We start from the raw sequence: 22,305 nt of genomic DNA, 5'->3' as shown, positions 1-22,305 counted from the left end.
TTTTTTTTAGTGGAGTGCAGTTTATTACACTGGCGGGCCCAAGGCAGAGTCTCCTCTTAGCCAAGGGCCCCGACCAGCATTTGTGAAAATCTTTTATACCCCATGTATACCTGTCCAAACCCACCAGCCCAAATCCCTTGAGACTTACAAAGGACCGGTAAATACAATCACAATAACCCCATCATTCAGATGTTATGTGTTCAAACAGTTAATAATCAATAAGCCTGTGGTTATATTCCAACCAGTTAATAACCGATAAGCCTGTGGTTACATTCTGATAGATACTGTCCGGAGGCAGGGGTGATTAGTGTCTGTTTTCTCTTAACCTGGATGTGATCTTCAAGATTCCCCTGCCCAGAGGGGGTCTTATCCTTCCATTGTCATTCCCACAGGTGCTAAGCAGAGTTCAGAGTCCACTGGAGAGGCGGCCTAGCACGATCAGCATAGACAGGCCTGAGATGGAGTCCAGGCCCTATGAATTCCTTCTTCATTCCCCCCTCTTGATGCTCTTAGTTTCCATAACGAGCATCATTTGAGATATATTGTACCTTAGCCCTCCTGCTACCCACATGAGAGAATGCTATCAACTTCTGGGTTACAAAATTCACAAGGCATTGTAGGAAGCAGGGCCCACAAAGCAGTATGATCAAGATTACTATAACAATAGTTCATTAGACTTGGCTTTCACTTGATTTTGCATATCCTCCAAGGCAGTAGATACATTTTCAGACAGGTCAGGGATGTACACACAACATTCGCGCAAGTCCCTCCTTGGGCTGCTGTGAGTATGTCTAATGCCATCCTATTTTGAATTACTGCCTTCCTCATCTGAATCTGTTCGTTCAAAGCTTGAATGGCTTTAGTACTGTCTAAGAGGGCCTGTTTAGTGAAATTAGTTAAGGCCTCTACCTTAACCATGATATCCATTGTCCCTACAGAGGGTACAAACAAGGCAGCAAGATAGTCACACCATTGGAACACGGATCGTGTCCATCTTGCATGCAGATAAGGAAGGATTGCTGGAGGCTGGTGTAGGCTAGGCTTAATACTGCCATAGGCAAAAGCAAATCCTAATGTGCAACGCCCCACCCAGCCGACTGGTAACCATGGCCATAAGTTAAGCCCACAGAGCCACTGGGTCTCATTGGGGGCTACCCAGAGGATTCCAGGCCAGTCGGAACCGGGCCACTGAGCAGATTGATTGGGGTGATAGGTAACTTCCAAGATTTGTTTACATTGTTCAGGGCACAAATAACAATACTTTTGGGTCTAGGGGACGGTCTCCAAATCCAACTTCCTGTTCTTTTTGTTCCCAGCAAATAGTAGCAGGGGCAATCAACTGTCCTTTCTCAGGAGTCATCCAGAAATATTCATCCCAGACCTGGTAGTATTGCTCAAGGTACCGGGAGGCCTGTCCCCCTTTTGTAAGGGAGCCCTTTTCGTCTTTAAGTTTCATATATGAGGTATAAGCCTTTGTTATCTCCATAAGGCTGGTGTTCGTGTTAAATGTAACCCTATGTCCCTGGCCCATTGATGGCTTCTTCTTACACCAGGAGAGCAAAGAAAGGTTATGGTTGGTGAGAGAGAGGAACGGAGTGGCGATACCCACCAGCGGAGTCCGTCCATTACTGACAGGGGCATAGCCCCACATACCCAACAGTTGGAGGAGTTGTGGAATTTCGCCCACGAGATGAAGACGTTGTCCTGTGCAGGAGCAGTGGTCAGGTTCAGAACTGCATTGGTGAGGCCGAGCAGCAGGAGTCGTTTACCCAGCTCCATCCTGTAGAGGGCTTGTCCGGGACCTCGTTTTCTTCTTCCTCCTCAGAATGATCTTGGTTTCCCGTGGGTCGGTGGGGTCCTTCTGGGTGGTCCACTCAGCGTCCTCTGGGTCAGCGTGGTATGCCTTCTTTGCTCGGGAGAGGCCGGTATAGCTTGGGCGGTTCGGTTGGAGCCGGATCCTGGAAGTGTTGGCCAGAGGCTTCTGTCACCAGGATCGGAGCCTGCCCAAACAGCGGCTCTACGATCTCCGGGAAAGCTGGCGGAGGAGCAGTGGCTGTTGCAGAAACTTCACCTGGCCCTGGGTCGGGCATTTAGGCGGCCTCCGGTCCTGGTGAAGCACTGGGAAGCAGGCGTGTCATTATCCAGCATAGGGGAGGGGTCAGGTCATCCCCGTCCAAATCCTGTAGAATTTCCTTTTTTATCATCAGTCAATTTTTGTGCCATTAATATTTTTCCCTTTCCCTTCTGGATACAGAACCTTGTTCAAGTAGGAGAGTCTCAAGCTAACCCTAGCCATGAGTCAATAGATGGATACTGATCCAGGTGTCCTGGCTCTCCTGTGACTACTGTGTAGATTGCTTCCACTATTTTTAAGTTCACGGTGTTCTCTGGTGGCCATCCTGCTCCCATAGGGGGCCATTCGACCTCACAGAGTATGTGGAGGCAGTTAGGCTTCATCTCCACCCCACAGTCTCCTCCTAATCCCTTCTTTAAATTTTTAATCATGCATTCCAATACAGTTGCCTTAGATTCACTTCCCCCCATCTTGCTTACCTTCTCAGACCTTCTTCTACTTTTCCTTTTTGTTCTGTCTACGAAGTTCTCAGTACCCTATGTACTTCTGATATTTCCACTCAGTGACACTTAAATTGCCATTCTGCCTCCTTCTTAATTGGGGTGAGAAGAGCCTTACCTGCTAGATCCCAGAGGGAGAAGAGGGATCGGTGTGTCTTCACCTGCCGGTCAGCACAGCTGAACCAGAACACCACATGGTCCGAGACTGTTTCTGCCTTAAAGTCCGCTCTGCCTTGGTGGGCTGAGCGCTCAGTTCCCCTGCTGCCGTCCACTACCTGCTAACGTGAAAGGTCCGGGTGTTGAGAAGCAGAATCCTTCCAGAGGGGCGAAGCGCCTTCCCCCCTCTAGGAGATTCAAGATACAAAGCCTCAGGGTGGCCTCAAATGTGACTGTCTCCTCAAAGTGAGGAGTTTCCCGGCCAGTGCACCAAATGTTATAGCCATGCTTTCCGGGAAACAAACTCACGCAGAAGGACAGTGCAGATAGTGGAGTGCAGTTTATTACACCGGCGGGCCCAAGGCAGAGTCTCCTCTTAGCCAAGGGCCAATAATTTTTAAGATATTTCAAATTATACGGCATTCACCGATATTTTTGACATTCAGACTGTCTTATCCAGTTTCTCAATGAATCCTGAAGTCTCGGCAAAATTTCTGCAGCCTCAGTGCTATGACTGAGTTACTATGGCTTTGACACATTGACAAAATATTCCTTGTCACTGTCAACCTAGCATTTGGGAGATTCCATGTATATTTCAGATATTTTTGTACCTCTTTGAAAAAAAATGAACATTTAAAAAACATAGATAGTGACAGTAGATTTTGAGAAATATTGTGTAATTTCACAGAAAATAAGGACCTAGAGGAAAAAATGGAAGCATACAGTCTAAAGTTTTACATTCAGACATGTACTATTATCCTGTTTTATGCATTATCCTAAATGCATGTTTTACTAGGGCTAAATATGCTGTATTTAAATTATTTTCATGTGTACATACTGTTATAATGAATGTACTAAAATAGAATGAAATGTCTACGAATAAAGTGTTGGCTTCTAAAATAAATAATTAAGTTTAGTTCTTATATTTGTTGAATTTCTGTAGGAATTTCTGTTCATTTTGCCAACTGACATACATGCTAACCAATTGAGCTTTTTCTTTCAAGAACAATCGCAACTGAAAATAATCTAATTTGCTGATTCCTAAAGTAACAGAAACTCAGTTCCACTATACTTACTTTTATTTACCTTATCTGTGGAACCAAAGCTCTTTTCCTAGCTAATATCCAAGTTTTAACACAGCACTGGGGGTTAGAACTTGAATATATAAAATCAGAAAGCAGATTTTGTGGAGTGAGTGCAATCAAGCACCAGATTATCCTGAAATTTTTCTTAAGCCATAAAATGTTTTCTCATGATGACTTTACATATCTTCATGTGGCACTGGGGATGTATATTCTATCTGAAGCCCAACCTGAACTAGAAAGTAGCCCCTGCTCACCACAACTAGAGAAAGCCTGTGCACAGCAACAAAGAACCAGCACAGACAAAATTAAATAATTTTTTTAAAAGACTAGCCAAAAAAAAAAAATTGTAATCAATAATACTAGATTTGAAATTTGAAAGTTAAGTGGAAACAATAGGTTCACTCCTAGTCAATTTGGAAGGAAAAGATGGACTATGTTGATGTCCCCTCTCCAGAGACTTCCTCTTTCCTTGTACCCTAGAGACAGTCAAACTCTGGATACTTGAACTGAAGCTAATGAGTTACATGGGGCAGGACTCTCTTGGGGCCACTAAAAATAAATACATCTTCAAGTATCTCAGTCTCTTAAAGCACATACTTTGACTCTGGTGCTTATAAAAGTATCCTTCAGATATAATATTAGCCCTTTTACTCATAGGCAGTTTCCATAGATTTTACAGATTCCAACATCTGTTTAGTTACAGAATTAACTGTCTACTCTGATCTATACTCCCTCATATACCCTGAAACATGCACTGCACTTATAGATTCTGCCTGGGAAAACTCTGGGGATGACAAAAGTTATGGTAAACGTAATTTTTAAAAGAACCAGTTCTACCTTTAATAGAGCCTGAGTGAGTTACAATTTTCATTTTCCTTACCTTTGATAATGAATCACTTTCAAGTGTGGCATATTTTAAAACATATTTAAATGCATGGCTCTGTATTTATCCTAAGGACTCTGTCCTATCTACTTCACCTCAAATACCTTTCCTCAATTCCAAGACCACACTCACTTGATAACCACTGAATTACTAGCTTTCATGGGGGACAAGTAGTTATGTGATTCATCTGTCTGATATTAACAATTTCATCAACATGCCAAACTTCTAATTTTATACAACTATGGTGATTCTTCAAGACCATCTTGTTTCTTCTTGAAGTAGTTTTAAATCTTTCGTCTTGTTATTTTCTCTTAAAGAAGACACCATATTCTTAGTCCAACACCCATTCAAATGTCTCTAAGGCCACAGGACATAGTTTCTTTGATCCAAAAATGTGGTGGTCATACCTGCAGACATAGGGTCTATGCGTCAGTTTGCTATTTACTTAAAGTAAGTTCTGTGCTGGAAGAGGAATCTGAACTCCAGACTTGGAGACTAGTGGTATGGATGAAAGGAGAAATGAAAAGATGTAAGTATTTTCTCTACCAATTCAAACAAAATATTAGATCTTATTATCATGCAATCTGTAATTATATTTTAGATCTGTAAAGTGTAACAAAAGTGTGTATAGGAAAATAACCTTAATTGGACATTCATACCAAGTAAAGGGAGTCAGTTTTTCCCTATTATTGCAGAATTCTGCTATCTACACAGCACTTTCAGTTCAGTTCAGTTACTCAGTCGTGTCCAACTCTTTGTGAACCCATGAATCGCAGCACACCAGGCTTGCCGGTCCATCACCAACTCCCGAAGTCCACCCAAACCCATGTCCATCGAGTTGGTGATGCCATCCAACCATCTCATCCGCTGTTGTCCCCTTCTCCTCCTGCCTTCAGTCTTTCCTAGCATCAGGGTCTTTTCAAATGAGTCAGCTCTTCTTATCAGGTAGCCAAACTATTGGACCTTCAGCTTCATCATCAGTCCTTCCAATGAACACCCAAGACTCATCTCCTTTAGGATGGACTGGTTGGATCTCCTTGCAGTCCAAGGGACTCTCAAGAATCTTCTCCAACACCACAGTTCAAAAGCATCAATTCTTTGGCACCCAGCTTTGTTTATAGTCCAACTCTCATATCCATACATGACCACTGGAAAGACCATAGCCTTGACTATACAGACCTTTGTTGGCAAAGTAATGTCTCTGCTTTTAAATGTGCTATCTAGGTTGGTCATAACTTTCCTTCCAAGGATTAAGTGTCTTAATTTCATTGCTGCAATCACCATCTGCAGTGATTTTGGAGCCCAAAAAAATAAAGTCAGCCACTGTTGCCACTGTTTCTCCATCTATTTGCCACGAAGTGATGGAACCAGAAGCCATGATCTTAGTTTTCTGAATATTGAGCTTTAAGCCAACTTTTTCACTCTCCTCTTTCACTTTCATCAAGAGGCTCTTTAGTTCTTCTTCACTTTCTGCCATAAGGGTGGTGTCATCTGCATATCTGAGGTTATTGATATTTCTCCCAGCAATCTTGATTTCAGCTTGTGCTTCCTCCAGCCCAGCATTTCTCATGATGTACTCTGCATATAAGTTAAATAAGCAGGGTGACAATATACAGCCTTGACGTACTCCTTTCCCGATTTGGAACCAGTCTGTTGTTCCACATCCAGTTCTAACTGTCGCTTCCTGACCTGCATAAAGGTTTCTCAAGAGGCAGGTCAGGTGGTCTGGTATTCCCATCTCTTTCAGAATTTTCCACAGTTTATTGTGATCCACACAGTCAAAGGCTTTGGCATAGTCAATAAAGCAGAAATAGATGTTTTCTGGAACTCTCTTGCTTTTTTGATGATCCAACAGATGTTGGCAGTTTGATCTCTGGTTCCTCCGCCTTTTCTAAAACCAGCTTGAACATCTGGAAGTTCACAGTTCACGTATTGCTGAAGCCTGGCTTGGAGAATTTTAAGCATTTCTTTACTAGCGTGTGAGATGAGTGCAATTGTGCAGTAGTTCGAGCATTCTTTGGCATTGCCTTTCTTTGGGATTGGAATGAAAACTGACCTTTTCCAGTCCTGTGGCCACTGCTGAGTTTTCCAAATTTGCTGGCATATTGAGTGCACCACTTTAACAGCATCATCTTTCAGAATTTGAAATAGCTCAACTGGTATTCCATCACATCCACTAGCTTTGTTCGTAATGATGCTTCCTAAGGCCCACTTGACTTCACATTCCAGGATGTCTGGCTCTAGGTGAGTGATCACACCATCATGATTATCTGGGTCATGAAAATCTTTTTTGTACAGTTCTTCTGTATATTCTTGCCACCTCTTCTTAATATCTTCTGCTTCTGTTAGGTCCATAAAATTTCTGTCCTTTATTGTACCCATCTTTGCATGAAATGTTCCCTTTGTATCTCTAGTTTTTTTGAAGAGATCTCTAGTCTTTCCCATTCTATTGTTTTCCTCTATTTCTTTGCATTGATTGCTCAGGAAGGCTTTCTTATCTCTCCTTGCTATTCTTTGGAACTCTGCATTCAAATGGGAATATCTTTCCTTTTCTCCTTTGCCTTTTGCTTCTCTTCTATACACAGCTATTTGTAAGGCCTCCTCAGACAGCCTTTTTGCCTTTTTGCATTTCTTTTTCTTGGGATGGTCTTGATCCCTGCCTCTCGTACAATGTCATAAACCTCTGTTCATAGTTCTTCAGGCACTCTGTCTATCAAATCTAATCCCTTGAATCTATTTGTCACTTCCACTGTATAATCATAAGGGATTTTATTTAGGTCATACCTGAGTGGTCTAGTGGTTTTCCCTACTTTCTTCAATTGAAGTCTGAATTTGGCAATAAGGAGTTCATGATCTGAGCCACAGTCAACTCCCAGTCTTGTTTTTGCTGACTGTATAGAGCTTCTCCATCTTTGGCTGCAAAGAAAATAATCAATCTAATTTCGGTATTGACCATCTGGTGATGTCCATGTGTAGAGTCTTCTCTTGTGTTGTTGGAAGAGGGTGTTTGCTATGACCAGCGCGTTTTCTTGGCAAAACTATTAGCTTTTGCCCTGCTTCATTCTATACTCCAAGGCCAAATTTGCCTGTTACTCCAGGTATCTCTTGACTCCCTACTTTTGCATTCCAGTCCCCTATAATGAAAAGGACATCTTTTGGGGGTTTTACTTCTAGAAGGTCTTGTAGGTCTTCATAGAACCATCCAACTTCAGCTTCTTCAGCATTATTGGTTGGGGCATAAACTTGGATTACTGTGATATTGAATGGTTTGCTTTGGAAATGAACAAAGATCTTTCTGTCATTTTTGAGACTGCATCCAAGTACTGCATTTCAGACTCTTTTGTTGACTATGATGGCTACTCCATTTCTTCTAAGGGATTCTTGCCCACAGTAGTAGATATAACGGTCATCTGAGTTAAATTCACCCATTCCATTTTACACCCATTCCATTTTACACCCATTCCAGTCCATTTTACAATTTCAAAAGACTTATAAAGTGAAAGAAAATTAAAACCTAGTGATGGTTTCCTGAGTTTTCACTGCAGGTGGTTACAGTGATGGTTACTCAGACTGAGTGCCTCTGGAACTTGCAGTTTGGATACAATAAAATCTTAAATCACTTCCAATAAAACTTCTCCAATCAAAGACATGATTACAGACTCAACACCAAAGGCTCCATTATTCCACACATTAAAATGTATTGTTTCTAACTGAATAAAATTGTTAATAGTAAATTCTATTATCTGTGCATCTTCAGAAAAAAATTGTTTTTCTCTATATAAAACATAAGCAGGAAAGCCAGTCTTTAATTATATTCAACCCTCCAGGGGGGAAAAAAAGCTAGTACTGGGGCAGTACATATTTGTGTCTTATTTAGAGCATATAGATTTAATTTTTGAGAAACTTTTGAGTTATCTTTGTAGTTCATACAGTCATAAAGACAGACAGTATCCCCAGCAGTTAAGAACTTATATTGTAGAATCTGTTGGAATCCTGCCTCAGTGGTTTATTACGTACATCACTCTGATAAAATCACTGCACCTCTTTAATCCTCAATTCCTTCATATGTTTAGCAGAAATCATGGTAATGCCGAGCTCATAGAGTTGTTGTGACAAATTACCTAGAAAGTGTTCAGTCAGTGCCTGAAACATAGAAGATACTGTATATAGTAGCTCTATAGTGCTCCTGTTTTTGTCAACAAAAGGGTAACTGTGAAAATGCCTCAAGCTTCTAATCAAAGTCTACTTACCCATTCTAGGAGAAAAGAAGCGGATTGAACATAAAAGTATGGAGTCCTCTTAACTCCAACAAGCAGAGTACAATGGAAAGAGCTAACGACAGCGCCTTCTCTGGATTCATTCTCCTGGGCTTCTCCAACCAGCCCCAGCTGGAAACGGCTCTCTTTGTGGTCATCCTAATCATCTACTTCTTGAGCTGTTTAGGCAATGGCATCATTATACTTTTGTCAACGATGGATCCTCACCTCCACACCCCTATGTACTTCTTCCTCTCCAACCTCTCTTTCATGGATCTTTGTTTGACGACTTGCACTGTCCCTCAGACCCTGGCCAACTTTAAGGGGAAAGACAAGACCATCACCTATGGTGGCTGTGTGACCCAGCTCTTCATTGCCTTGGGACTTGGGGGAGTAGAGTGTGTCCTCCTGTCTGTCATGGCCTATGACCGCTATGTAGCTGTGTGCCGTCCCCTCCACTACATGGTGATCGTGCATCCCCAGCTTTGCTTGCAGCTGGTTGTAACTGCTTGGCTTACAGGCTTTGGCAATTCTGTAATCCAGACAGCACTGACCATGACTCTTCCCCTCTGTGGTAAAAACCAAGTGGACCATTTCTTCTGTGAAGTTCCAGTGATGCTGAAACTGGCCTGCACCAACACCTCCATCAATGAGGCTGAACTCTTTGCTGTCAGTGTATTCTTCTTGGTCGTCCCCCTGTCACTCATCTTAGTATCCTACAGTCACATTACCCGTGCAGTCCTGAAGATGAAGTCGGCCCAAGGGAGACAGAAGGCTTTTGGAACCTGTGGTTCTCACCTAATGGTAGTGATTATTTTCTTTGGGACGCTCATCTCCATGTACCTTCAACCTCCTTCCAGCTATTCACAGGATGTGAACAAAAGCATTGCACTGTTCTATACTCTGGTGACTCCCCTGCTTAATCCCCTGATTTACACGTTGAGAAACAAGGAAGTCAAAGGGGCACTAAGGAGACAAATGAGGAGAATCCTAGGCTTGAGACAGAGTTAATGCAGTGCTTGCAGGCCCAGGAAGGGCAGATAAAAGGGCAGATACTGAAGGGAATTTATAAAACAATGTAAAAACAGAAATAATTTTCTGGTAAGATCAACGTGCCTTTGTGCAAATATGTTCTTCTTCAATATTTCTTATTTAATAATTGTAAGTTGGATGGTTTTTCATGTATTATTCTCTTAATGAAATAATAGAACAAGGATTTTTTTTCTTTATTTAAGTGAAAATAGATTACTGAATTGTTGAGTTCTGTACTATTCTTACCTCTACTTGTACTGAATATGAGTGATTTCTGATTACATTTTTTGTAATACAGAAGATATGATTTTTTATATCAACCCCTTGGAGTTTTCTTTCAAACCATGACAGCTAGCGTCACTGATAACCATATCATCTTGGCTCAAAAGTTCCATACTCTATAATCATCTAGATACTTACATTTTTCCATTTCAGCAAATAAATGCTGAAAATTTATCATTTCATTCAACGTAGCCTTTTGTGAATTTCATTTCCCAATAAGGCACATTAGGTTACAGCTGAACACAGTTCCTACTGCAAGGACAGTCACTCCTCCTTAGCCACAGACTCATCCAAACATGGATCCATTTGATCTCTCATTCTCCATAAAGGATTTGAGCATCCAGCTTTTCTGGTATAGGAGTGGGTGGGAAGAAGTGCCTGAAACAACCCCTGGCCAATACTGAGGAAGAGTTGTACTTGGAAAGGTCAAACTAATTTTAGCATCCATATTTATGAAGCCACTAGAGAGTTGTGGAAGTGATGAGGGTGATGTAGACATGAATAACAGAAAGCACTGAACACTTCTGAGGTGAGCTGAAGGGAAACTGCTTTTTTTTTTTCCTCATGGAGTATTTGATGAGCTTGAGTGTGAGATTAGAATTGAGCATGGCCCATAGAGAGGGACTTTGCCATGAAAACATGAAAAACCAAACACTCATGTAAGTCTAGAGTGACAATCTGAAAACTTAAAGAGACTTAACTATGTGGCCAGATGTTTCCAGTGGACTCCCTGGGAAGCCAGAAAGCCAGACCAAAGTTTCAAAAATACAGAATGATCTATCCTGCAATTCCATTGTGCTTAGGAAACAAAAACTCTCTAGGGTAAGGGGTCCTTTCTCTAACACACAGTTCTCTTTATTAAGGCAGTTGCCAAATTTTGAAGCTTCATGAAGCAAGGGCTAAAAAGCTAAGCTAGATATCTTTGAGGGGCAGAACTTAAGCTCCAAGAGTCTTTCAGGGCTGAGAAAATAAGACTCCTGAGACTTTCTGTCAAAACCCAGGAGAAGATTGTATCTCTTGTATCTCTAGAACAGAACAAGATAAAGGCTGAATAGAACAAGGACCAACTGTACAGCAGAGGAAACTATAGTCAACATTTTGTAGCTATTTTTGTACCCAATAAAGGTTAAGAATCTGAAAAATTATATATACACACCAACATATTGTGGTCATCATTTCATGATGTATGTAACTCAGATCACTATTCTATATCTTCAGTTCAGTTCAGTTCAGTTCAATTGCTCAGTCATGTCCAACTCTTTGCGACCCCATGAACCGTAGCACATCAGGCCTCCCTGTCCATCACCAGCTCCCGGAGTCCACCCAAACCCATGTCCATTGAGTCAGTGATGCCATTCAACCAACTCATCCTCTGTCGTCCCCTTCTCCTGCCCTCAACCTTTGGAAGGAAAGTTATGACCAACCTAGAAAACATATTAAAAAGCAGAGACATTACTTTGCTAACAAAGGTCCTTCTATTCAAGGCTATCATTTTTCCAGTGGTCATGTATGGATGTGAGAGTTGGACTATAAAGACAGCTGAGCGCAGAAGAATTGATACTTTTGAACTGTGGTGTTGGAGAAGACTCTTGAGAGTCCTTTGGGCTGCAAGGAGATCAAACCAGTCCATCCTAAAGGAAATCAGTCCTGGGTGTTCATTGGAAGGACTAATGTTGAAGCTGAAACTCCAATACTTTGGCCACCTGATGTGAAGAGCTGACTCATTTGAAAAGACCCTGATGCTGGGAAAGATTGAAGGCAGGAGGAGAAGGGGATGACAGTGGATGAGATGGTTGGATGGCATCACAAACTTATGCAACACTGTATATAAGACATGAAGTCATAAAACCTCTAGAAGAAAATTTATTCCTGAACGAGGCTGGAAGAAAACAAATAGCTATCTTTAAAAAGATAAAGGATAACAACTGTTGGTGAAGTTGGAAAAGGAACACCCATGTACTGTTGATGGGAATGTAAGTTGGTAAGCCACTATGAAAAATAATATGAAGATACCAAAAAAACTAAAGATAGAACTTCCGTATTATCCAGCAATCCAAATTCTAGGTACACCAAATAAAATGAAATCACTATCTTCACTCCCATGTTCAATGCCCCATTTTTCACAATAGATAAGATACGGAAAAAACATAGGTGACCAAAGAGGTGAAAGACTAAAGAAAAAGTTCTGTGCATATCCAAAGGAATATTATTCATCAACGAGAAAGAATGAAATACTGCCCTTTGCAATAACATGGATGGACCTTGACAGCATTATGCTCAGTGAAATAAGAGAAAGACAAATACTATATAATCTTACATACATGTGGCATCAGAAAAACTGAACTTGTTACAAACAGAGGGATGAATGGTGGTTACCAGGGCCAAAGAGGTAGAAGAAATGGGGCGATATTGGCAAATAGGTCCAAACTTCCAGTTAAAAATTACTAATTTCTGAGGAGTCAAAAAAATAAGCTTTTTCAAATTTTTTAAGGGGAATAAATATTTGACAAGATAAAGATCTTAGCTAACACTATGTAGTAATCACTTTACAATATATAGGTATATCAAATCATGCTTTGTACTCTTTAAACTTGCTCCATTTATATCTCATTAGATATAGAGGAAAATAAATGAAAATAAGAGTTATTATTCATTTCTTTCATCCTACTTATTTTTCCTCTCCAAAGTCAGATTTTCACTATTGTTTAAGACAACGATTTCTACATAGTTAATGAAGGAAAATACTCTAGCTTTATCCTATGTACAAAGACTGCCTTCTCTTTGTGATCCAAATTTCAATCCAGAGCCTGAAAGAATGGCACTTCTAAAAGTTTAACAGTTTGTGTATTCATCATAATAGCAAAAGGAGCATGATCTCTTCTCTGAAGCTCCTTAGTGCAGCAAATGCTATCAGTTTTCTTTTCAACATGACTTGCAGAAAAAAAAAATTACCACATTGACTTGCATATATTTGTACTTATTTCAGAGAACACTGAAATTACACCATGTATAAACCTGTATCTTCTAAGTGATATAAGCTAAAGAAAACATTCCTTTTATTGTTCATCCTCAGGAAAGAGTTAAGAGATCGATCAAAAAGTGATTGCATACAGAGTGCATGTTTGTGGATGTGTATATCTGGCTATGTGTAATAACATAGTACTATGTGTTATTTAAAGCCAAATATAAACCAAAATAGAACATGCTATGGAGGAATATGATGAGAAATATTCATTGGGAAGTACTGGAGGCTTTTTCTAAGATGGGGAGTAAATCCAGAGAGAGGTTGATCTCATAATGAAGACACATTAATGGCTATGGTGCTCACTTTATCTATATTAAACCAAACAGAATTCTCATTGAGTGAATGCGTAAAAAAGAGGCTTCTCAAAGAGAATCTTGGGAGACTATTTAACAATCCTCAAATGCATGATATAAGGACTTAAAAATATTTAGTCAGCAAGACTTGTGAGGGGCTAACACAAAATCAGGACTGGGCTCTTGAGGAAGGTTTTGACAACTAACAGTGACATTCCATTGATCATGAGGATCCCCAATAACCTAATCACTGGAAATTCCTAGGATGCTTCAGTGAGACTAAAGCCACAGGTACAGCAACACCTTCCCTGGAGGCTCAGATGGTAAAATATCTGCTTGCAATGCAAGATACCCAGGTTCAGCCCCCAAGGGAGATCCCTGGGTCAGGAAGATCCCCTGGAGAAGGAAATGGCAACCCACTCCAGTATTCTTGCCTGAGGAATGCCATGGACAGAGGAGCCTCGTGGGCTACAGTTCATCAGGTCACAAAGAGTTGGACACAATGGGGCAACTTTCACATCTCACAACTGAAGAGTTTCACTCTGAAAAGAGGTTAAAATTAACCTCAGAAATCGTCACCTAATTAGAAGACTTGCAGCTTCTAAAGACATCATGGATTTAATTCACTACAAAATGGTTAAAAGAATCCACCAAACAATGTAAATCAGTAGAATAGATTGTTTAAAAGGAGTATGAATACCCAATCCCTACAGCTGCCTCAGGGACACCGTCCCCTGAACCCTCTGATTCAGGAGACATACAACTTCTCATTTCTGCATTTACACAGAGCATCCCTTCCCAGGAAACCGTGTCCACAAGACATCTCCATACACCATGGTTCCCTCAGTCTGCCAAATCAAGTTTGAACTCAGCTACAATGCTGAAAGGACAGAAGAAACTCTCAATCATAATACAAACAGGCATCACAAAAGATCGCACCTACAGAGGAAAGTGTTGACAGAGAACTATAATCTGTTCTTCCATCCTCAGTGACCCTGATTAGAGCAGAACCCTGGGCAAACAGTTAACACTGAAATCTACTGACTAGGAGATAAATGAGGATATTTCAGCAGTCAATATATGCTGATTACCATTCTAGTAATGTTTTTAGCAGGGTGGATAGGGTCTGTTTCTAGTGTGATAAACCTACAGAATACAGACTACAGTTGTTCCAATGAATAAAAGTCCTAAAGCCAGAACACGACTACAAAGGTGAGGACACATATCAAGTGAGAAACTCTCAAGACTTCCTTTTGCTGACTTCAAAGATACAAGTTAAACAAGTGAGAGTCCCTAATTTATTTTATATATTTCATTTGAAAAACCTAAATTCAGGAAGCAGTGTCTTACTGGTTTGGGGCCTCACAGACATTGCACATGTTGTTGCTCTTGTTTTGGATTATTTTCTAATTGTTAGTCAATCTAGTGCTGCTTAGGAATTGTGTTTCACAGGAGTCTGACTGACACTTCAGGCTTCCAAGGTGACACATTACCTGAACACACTGTGTTCACCTTGTGCTTCTCAGGAGGCAAAAATGATGAAAGATTATGACTTGCTCTTGGGCATATTGACAGTTCTGAACTAAAAATGGGATCAAATAATTTAGCCAAGGCCTGGGTACACCCACTGCAGCCATTTCACAGATATTAAGAATTCAAAAGGAGGGAATGCCCTAGCATTCCCGGGTATAGGCTCTATGCTTCTACTGAGGGGCCATGGGTTCAATCCCTGTTCTGGGAACTAAAGAGGGAAAGCTTGGAAAGGTAGATGTCATTTGAAAAATTTATAAAACAGAACTGAACTTTGGCTGTGTGATATATTTTAAATGATCTTTTTTTTTATTATTGTAGCCTGGGATCTAGATACCTTTATTATCTGTAATTTATTCTGAAGTAATATACACATCCACATGATGCTCAAGCATTTGCTTAAAACAAATAAATCTGTTTTGTGGCAGTCCTTAGGAGCAGACGAGTAGATGTTCACTCAGGAAAATAGGCTTTGTGACTTCATGTGACTTTGATGGTTTCTGCAGCAAAGAAAGTATCATTGAGGGATTTTTTAAGTGACTCTTTGGGCATAACTATCAAGACCTGATTAAGTAATAAGGAGAGGGGGAAACTTCTCACCATTCAGAGTACACAGCACTCCAAACTGCTTTTAATCAGGTATATGTTCATCCTTACTGTGGGGTCAAAATACTTGGTTTCACAAGTGTTTAATTCAAGGGTGTAGAGTGTGGTGCTGTTAGGAATATAAATAGAATCTTGACCCTCTATATAATTTATCCACACTGCCATTTCCAGCTTGCAAGTCCACTTATCAGGCAAACTGGCCAAGAGGGTTGAGACCCAGGAGGATGATTAGCATCTAGGACAGGGAACTGTGTAATAGTTGTCAAGCTTTTGTCTCTACTAAGAGACACAAATATACTTACTTGCCTAGTGGTACATGCTGGGGAAATCTACCAAAAATCTTAAATATTTCTGTGATGACGGCACAGTCAAAGCTCTAACCTCTATAGAAAAAATGCACTGTGCATGACGCATAACTTACACACAAAAAAACCCAGAATCTATACCTGAAAATAAATTTATGCTGTAAAGTGAGCTTGAGTGGGGATCTACAACCTAGAATGTCAGATTAATTTTTTCTGGAATGTTTTGTTACTCCTAATTCAGAACTCTGTGACAGTTATTTAACAATTAGACAGATAAAGCTTAGGCATGTATTTTTAATAGACACAATATTTAATTTTTCATTTTCCTTCTGATGAGTCGAGGACATCTCCACCAAACATGGGATTGCCTGGGAATCAGGGGTCATTTCCAATATTTTTATACTTCACTAAATATGAATTTCACAGAACGTTTGGCAGAGGAGAGATTCTAAGGTCTTAACCAATTGATGCCTAAATCAAAGAGTTTATAAAATGGCATGATGAGAATAACCTAAACATATTTTACCCTTTGAAACTTCTGCTGCATCACAGTAGCTAAAATCTGTAGGTATGTAGTAGAACTTGGGTCATATGCTACTCAGATATAATGCCCTCAAAAATTCCTCATTAAAAATCTCATTTTAGAGAGGAACTAGGTGGTTCACAAAATTAAAATAGCCAACTTTGTACCTCACATCAGTGTTTTTCTCCTGCTGTGTACAAAAAGGCATGTAAGAACTACATGGTGTTCTTACCAAAGAAGGGCTACCACTGTCCCTGCCAGCAGCACATCATCCCCTTCCCTCAGTGAGTCCTATGCGCCGCCTTCTCTGAGATGATCCTCCACAATATGGCGGCTGCACTGCTGAGGGTGCAGTTGCACCTGATGTCTGAATGGCTTTACCGGGATTAATGCAGCAAGATTTTCTTTGAGATTCAACTTTGTTTTCCCCACAAGTGCTCCACCTACATCAGTGAAAACGTCTGATCATACCATCAAACCATGGAATTTTAGAAGAGCATGATCCAAATAAAACAATGAATGGTATCTTCCAGTTACTCCTAGAAAATATTATTAATAATATTCGTTACAGTGTTTCAGTGGTTTTGTCTTATTTGGGCTTCATGTAATATGCATGTCTTATTGCAAATAGATGTGGGAAAATGTACCCAAATGGGAGTGCAAATAAAAATCATTGGAGCTGTTAAAACAGTAACTACAAAGCAGATGTTGTCAGAACACTGAATCAGCATTTCTGGAAGCTGAAATGAATACATGAACTTAGAATCTGAACACTCACTTTTCAACGGGAATGAAGAAAACCAATTCCTTTCAGAGTTGTCAGAGGGAATTTTAGATGACTCATGCGGGACACACAGATACATCTAAAGAGCACTGGTGTTCAAGATCCTTCCATTAAACTGTCCTCCTCTACCATCATCTGGAGTCAGAGTCCTTCCAAAGCACCTTCTTCATCGCTCCCTTCACATCCTTGTTCCTCAGCGTATATATGAGGGGGTTGGTCATGGGGATAATGACAGTGTAGAAGAGAGACATGAACTTGTCCTGATCCTGGGAGTCGTTGCTGCTGGGCTGATAATACACATAGATGGCTGTGCCAAAGAACAGGGAGACCACCGTGAGGTGGGATCCACACGTGCCAAATGCTTTTCTCTGCCCTGCAGTGGACTTGATTCTTAAGACTGCCCTGACAATCCGACCATAGGAGAAGATGATTAATGCAACAGGTGTGAGAAGCATGATGACACCAGCAAAGAAGCTCGAATACACATTCACGGTGATGTCAACACAGGCAAGTTTGAGAAATGGAGGGATCTCACAAAAGAAGTGGTCTAATTTATTCCTCCCACAACGAGGTAAAAGGAAGACAAGCACTGTCTGCAGTAAGGAGTTGGCAAAACCAGTGATCCATGAAGCAGAAGCCATCAGGGCACACAGACGGGGGTGCATGATTACCGTGTAGTGAAGGGGCCTGCAAACAGCGGCATAGCGGTCAAATGCCATAACTCCTAGGAGAATACATTCTGTACCTCCCAACGCCAGAGAGATGTGCATTTGAACCATACATCCACCACAGGAGATGGATTTGTCTGCTCCACTGAGATTAAATAGAAACTGGGGAACAATGCTGGTGGTGTAACACATGTCCAGAAAGCTCAGGTTAGAGAGGAAAAAGTACATCGGGGTGTGAAGACGTGGGTCCAAGTAGGACAGTGCAATGATGGTTGTGTTTCCCAGCAAAGTGAAGATGTAGAAGATCAAAAGGACCACAAAGAGGACTAGCTCAAGTTGAAGCCTGTCAGAGAAGCCCAGTAAGATAAATCCAGTGAAAGAACTTTCATTTCTCTCTTCCATCCTTTGTTAGCACTTGGCTCCTGTCAAATCAAGCATTTAGCAATTTATTAAAGGTAACTTCAAAAAAAGTGCGGTGATAAAGAGGAAAATCTGTCATGTTCAAAGGCATAGTCATGTGATTTTATATGCAACTATTTGAATAAATGATGTACTCACTATCACAAAAAGTTATATATTGATAATTAATATAAGAAAATAATACATAATAATAATAAAATCAAATAATGAACCTTGGTTTACATCAATCATACATATTAAGTGCCTTTTTCAGATTGAGTTTAATAGGATTAAAGTATGATCATTATATATGTACATCTTAGAGAAAGTGGGAATGAAGGAAATCAAGGGAGAGTGTGTAGAAAGAGTAAGAAAGATGTAGACAAAGGGAGAAAGTTTATTTTAAATATGTATCTCATAATTCTACATAACTGGATATGCAGATACATCACATGTAATAGTGGCTTCCCTTGTGGCTCAGCTGGTATAGAATCTGCCTGCAGTGCAGGAGACTCAGTTCGATTCCTGAGTCGGGAATATCAGGAATCTTTCAAAAAAGCACAGAGATGAAGAGGAAAACCTATCATGTTCAAAGACATGATCATGTGATTTTATATGCAATGATTTGAATAAGTGATGTATTCATTGAAATTGATATATCTTAAATCAATTATCTCTTTACTATTCACAAAAATTATATTTGAAATTAATATAAGAAAATAATAATAATAAAATCAAGTGATGAAACTTGGTTTGCATCAATCATAGATATAAAATGCCTGTTTTAGATTGAGCTTAATAGGATGAGTATGATGATTATCTGTACATCTTAGAGAAAGTGGGTATGAGGGAAAATCAAGGGAGAGTGAACAGAAAGAGTAAGAAAACATAGACAAAGGGAGAAAGTTTATTTTAAATATGTATCTCATAATTCTACATAACTTGGCTTGCACATACCTCACATGTAATAGACTAATACAAAATGATCTCTAAAATGCATTCAGATATAGAAATTTATTAGCTATTATGTACTTATACAAAGGATTATATTACATTCAATGTATCACTAAGATTCTTCCTCATAGATATGTTCTGGAAAAATAGTTCTCTCTACTCCTATTGCATTATATTTATGAATGCTATATCCTGGTCTTTTTGTATACTAGTAAAAAATAAATTGCTCAGAGCCTGAAAATATCACCTTCGATTATAGTGCTTGAGATACCTAAAATTTCTATACCAATTTAACAAGAACTCCAAAAGTTTATTCACTGTGCGTAATCAGTTCACAGGCTTCCCTGTTGGCTCAGTGGTAAAGGAACCACCTGCCAATGGAGGAGAGGCAGGAAAGACAGGTTCAGTCCCTGGATCTGGAAGATACCTTGAAGAAGAAAATGGAAACCCACTTCACTACAGAGAATCCTGGCGGGCTACAGGCCATGAGGTCAACAAGAGTTGGACTTGACTTAGTGACTAAACAACAAAAGTAGTCACTTCACAACAGAATTTCAAACTCCAGTGACCAGCACTTACCTCTTCTTTCTGCTGATTTCAGTTTCATATATTGTCAACACGTAAAATGCCTGGAATTCCTATAGGAGATAGGATTATTCACTATCAACATTCTAATGGCAATGAAGAACACATAAATGAAGGGGCAGTGGATCTATCACAGTCTCAGAAATAACACTTCTAACCACTATGGACAGAGTTTGGCCAGGTTGGGGAAAAGAGGCTGAAATGGGATTTCTTTTGCATGCTGTTTATTGAATCAATGTCTTCAAGACAAAGAGAATCAGGGAATCAAAACAGAGCAGACAAATGTGTAAAGCAAGGATGTGATCTCAAATGGAATAGCATGAACATGATCCCAGAGAAAGCTGGAAAAGGACTCACCAAATAGAGCTATCTGCTGTTAAAAATACTGTGTCTTCACTTACACAATCACTGCTACCCACATGCTGCGACCTGAGCATTTCAAGTGGGGCAAATAAATAACTGAATTTTAAATTTAATTTTAACTCAGGTAAATTTAAATACCTATTTATTTAGATGTGACTAGTTACTACTATACAGAATAACAAGCTGTGGAGCATGCATTGTGTCAGATTTAGCTCCACCTAGACAAAAAGGCAACCTTTTATAAATCCCAGCAGTCTGTCATTGACTACAAGCTGCCCCAACCACCTTCGGAACTTCTGGCAATGTGGCTCCATTCAACTGATGGCAATTTTCTAAAGAAGTGAAGGGCTGTGAAGTTGTCATCAATACTCTTGACAAATATGGTGTCGATCAGTGAAGCAGTCAGTAGAAAATATCTGACCTGGACACTTAAAGCATTCATACAAAATGTATAGTCCATTCATAAGTGTGTGCAAGGATGAAAGGATAGTCACCAGTGTACAGTACACATCACCTTGTCATTAGCCTAATTTACCAATAAATTAAACATTCAGATCACCTTTTCTGACCCACGTTTCTCCTCTCAAATTGGTGTTTCTCCTCAAATGAAGAATGATCATTTTTCATTAACAATAAATTCAAAAATGCATGGATACAATAACCACAAAATGGACCTTCATTGTTATAATTATCAAACTGGCATTTGAAAGATTACATATGTTCATTTCTTCGAGAAAATGAACATTTTAAAACTACAGATAATGACAATATACTTTAAGAAACATTCTGTAATTCACAGATATAGGAGCTGAGGAGAAAATGAAAGTATATAGTCTAATATGTTCACATTCACATATATGCTATTATTCAAATACTGAAGGACATGTTTTATGACAGCCAAATATCCTGAATTTAAATTGTTCCATATATCCATACTGAGACATAATGAATACACTACAATAGGATGAAATGCCTAGGAACACAAAGTTGGCTTCCATAAGGAACACTTAGTTTGGTTTTTAAATTTGGTGAATTTCTATAGGAACTTTTGTTTCTTTTGCCAACTGACATGTATGATACCCAGTATAATCTTTAAGGAACACTTACAACTGAAAACAAACTAACTTATCAATTTCTAAAGTACCACAGAGATCGAGTTCCAGTCCTCTCAGTTTTATTCACCTTATGTGAGTGTCCTAAGCTCGTTCCCTATCTCATTTCCAGTTCCTGCCTTTAATATAGTACTGGGCATTGGAACCTGGGTATGTAGACTAAGGATGCAGGTTGCCTGCAGTGAGTACATAAGTTGACTCTATCAGCGTTGGAATATCCTTGTTTTCCTTAAGCAAGAAGATGCTTTCTCTTGATAACTTCAAAGACCTTCACAGGGTACTGAAGATTGGCATTGTGTCTATCTGGTAGGATGACATAGGAAGACAATTACAAACTCTCAGGATTCCTTCTAAATATAATGTTTTGGCTCTATGATGAAGAATTCATTATGAAAGCATGAGAATGGTATGATATTGCAGTAAAACTGGTCTGGTGAAAACTGTTTACCTGGCTGAAGTCTCTGGGGACTGTTCGTCCTGTACCGTTAATTAGCTGATGTTGCCTGGCTGCCCAGAGATGACAATCCTCAGGGAAAATGAATATCAAGGAGAAAGTAGGAGGAAACTTATTCTGCCTCTTTTCTAACTTCTCATAAATGACAGAGCTCAGATAATTCCCTAAACTTCCCAGTTATCGTAGCTCTCCTCCCTTAATGGCTTAGATATTTTACTAAACACTTGAGCTTTTTTATACAATAGCAAAAAAAAAAAAAAAAATTCTCCATATATAAATAAGAACTCATTCTGTTATTTAGTTTTAAATGTAAATTAATTTTTATCTAATATTCATAACCAACTTTTAACGCATCACAGAGTTACCAATTCAGCTCAGTTCAGTTCAGTCGCTCAGTCATGTCCAACTCCTTGCGACTCCATGAACACAGCAGGCC

The 22,305-nt window shown here is 39.7% G+C and overlaps 2 protein-coding genes across 2 annotated transcripts; one reads left to right on the top strand and one right to left on the bottom strand.

The window, feature by feature from the left end:
- Positions 1-9,020: 9,020 nt before the first annotated feature.
- LOC122429654 (putative olfactory receptor 2B8) lies at positions 9,021-9,965 on the top strand. Its single transcript, XM_043450179.1, has one exon. It carries the CDS (start codon positions 9,021-9,023, stop codon positions 9,963-9,965), a length of 945 nt encoding a protein of 314 aa, XP_043306114.1.
- Positions 9,966-17,465: 7,500 nt separating this feature from the next.
- On the bottom strand, positions 17,466-18,404 carry LOC122429819 (putative olfactory receptor 2B8). The gene has a single exon (XM_043450475.1). The coding sequence runs from the start codon at positions 18,402-18,404 to the stop codon at positions 17,466-17,468; it is 939 nt and encodes a 312-aa protein (XP_043306410.1).
- Positions 18,405-22,305: the final 3,901 nt, after the last annotated feature.

The sequence above is a fragment of the Cervus canadensis genome, chromosome 28 (assembly GCF_019320065.1).
Source record: "Cervus canadensis isolate Bull #8, Minnesota chromosome 28, ASM1932006v1, whole genome shotgun sequence".
NCBI classification, from domain to species: Eukaryota; Metazoa; Chordata; class Mammalia; order Artiodactyla; family Cervidae; genus Cervus; species Cervus canadensis.
This window is presented reverse-complemented; position numbering and strand designations above follow the sequence as displayed.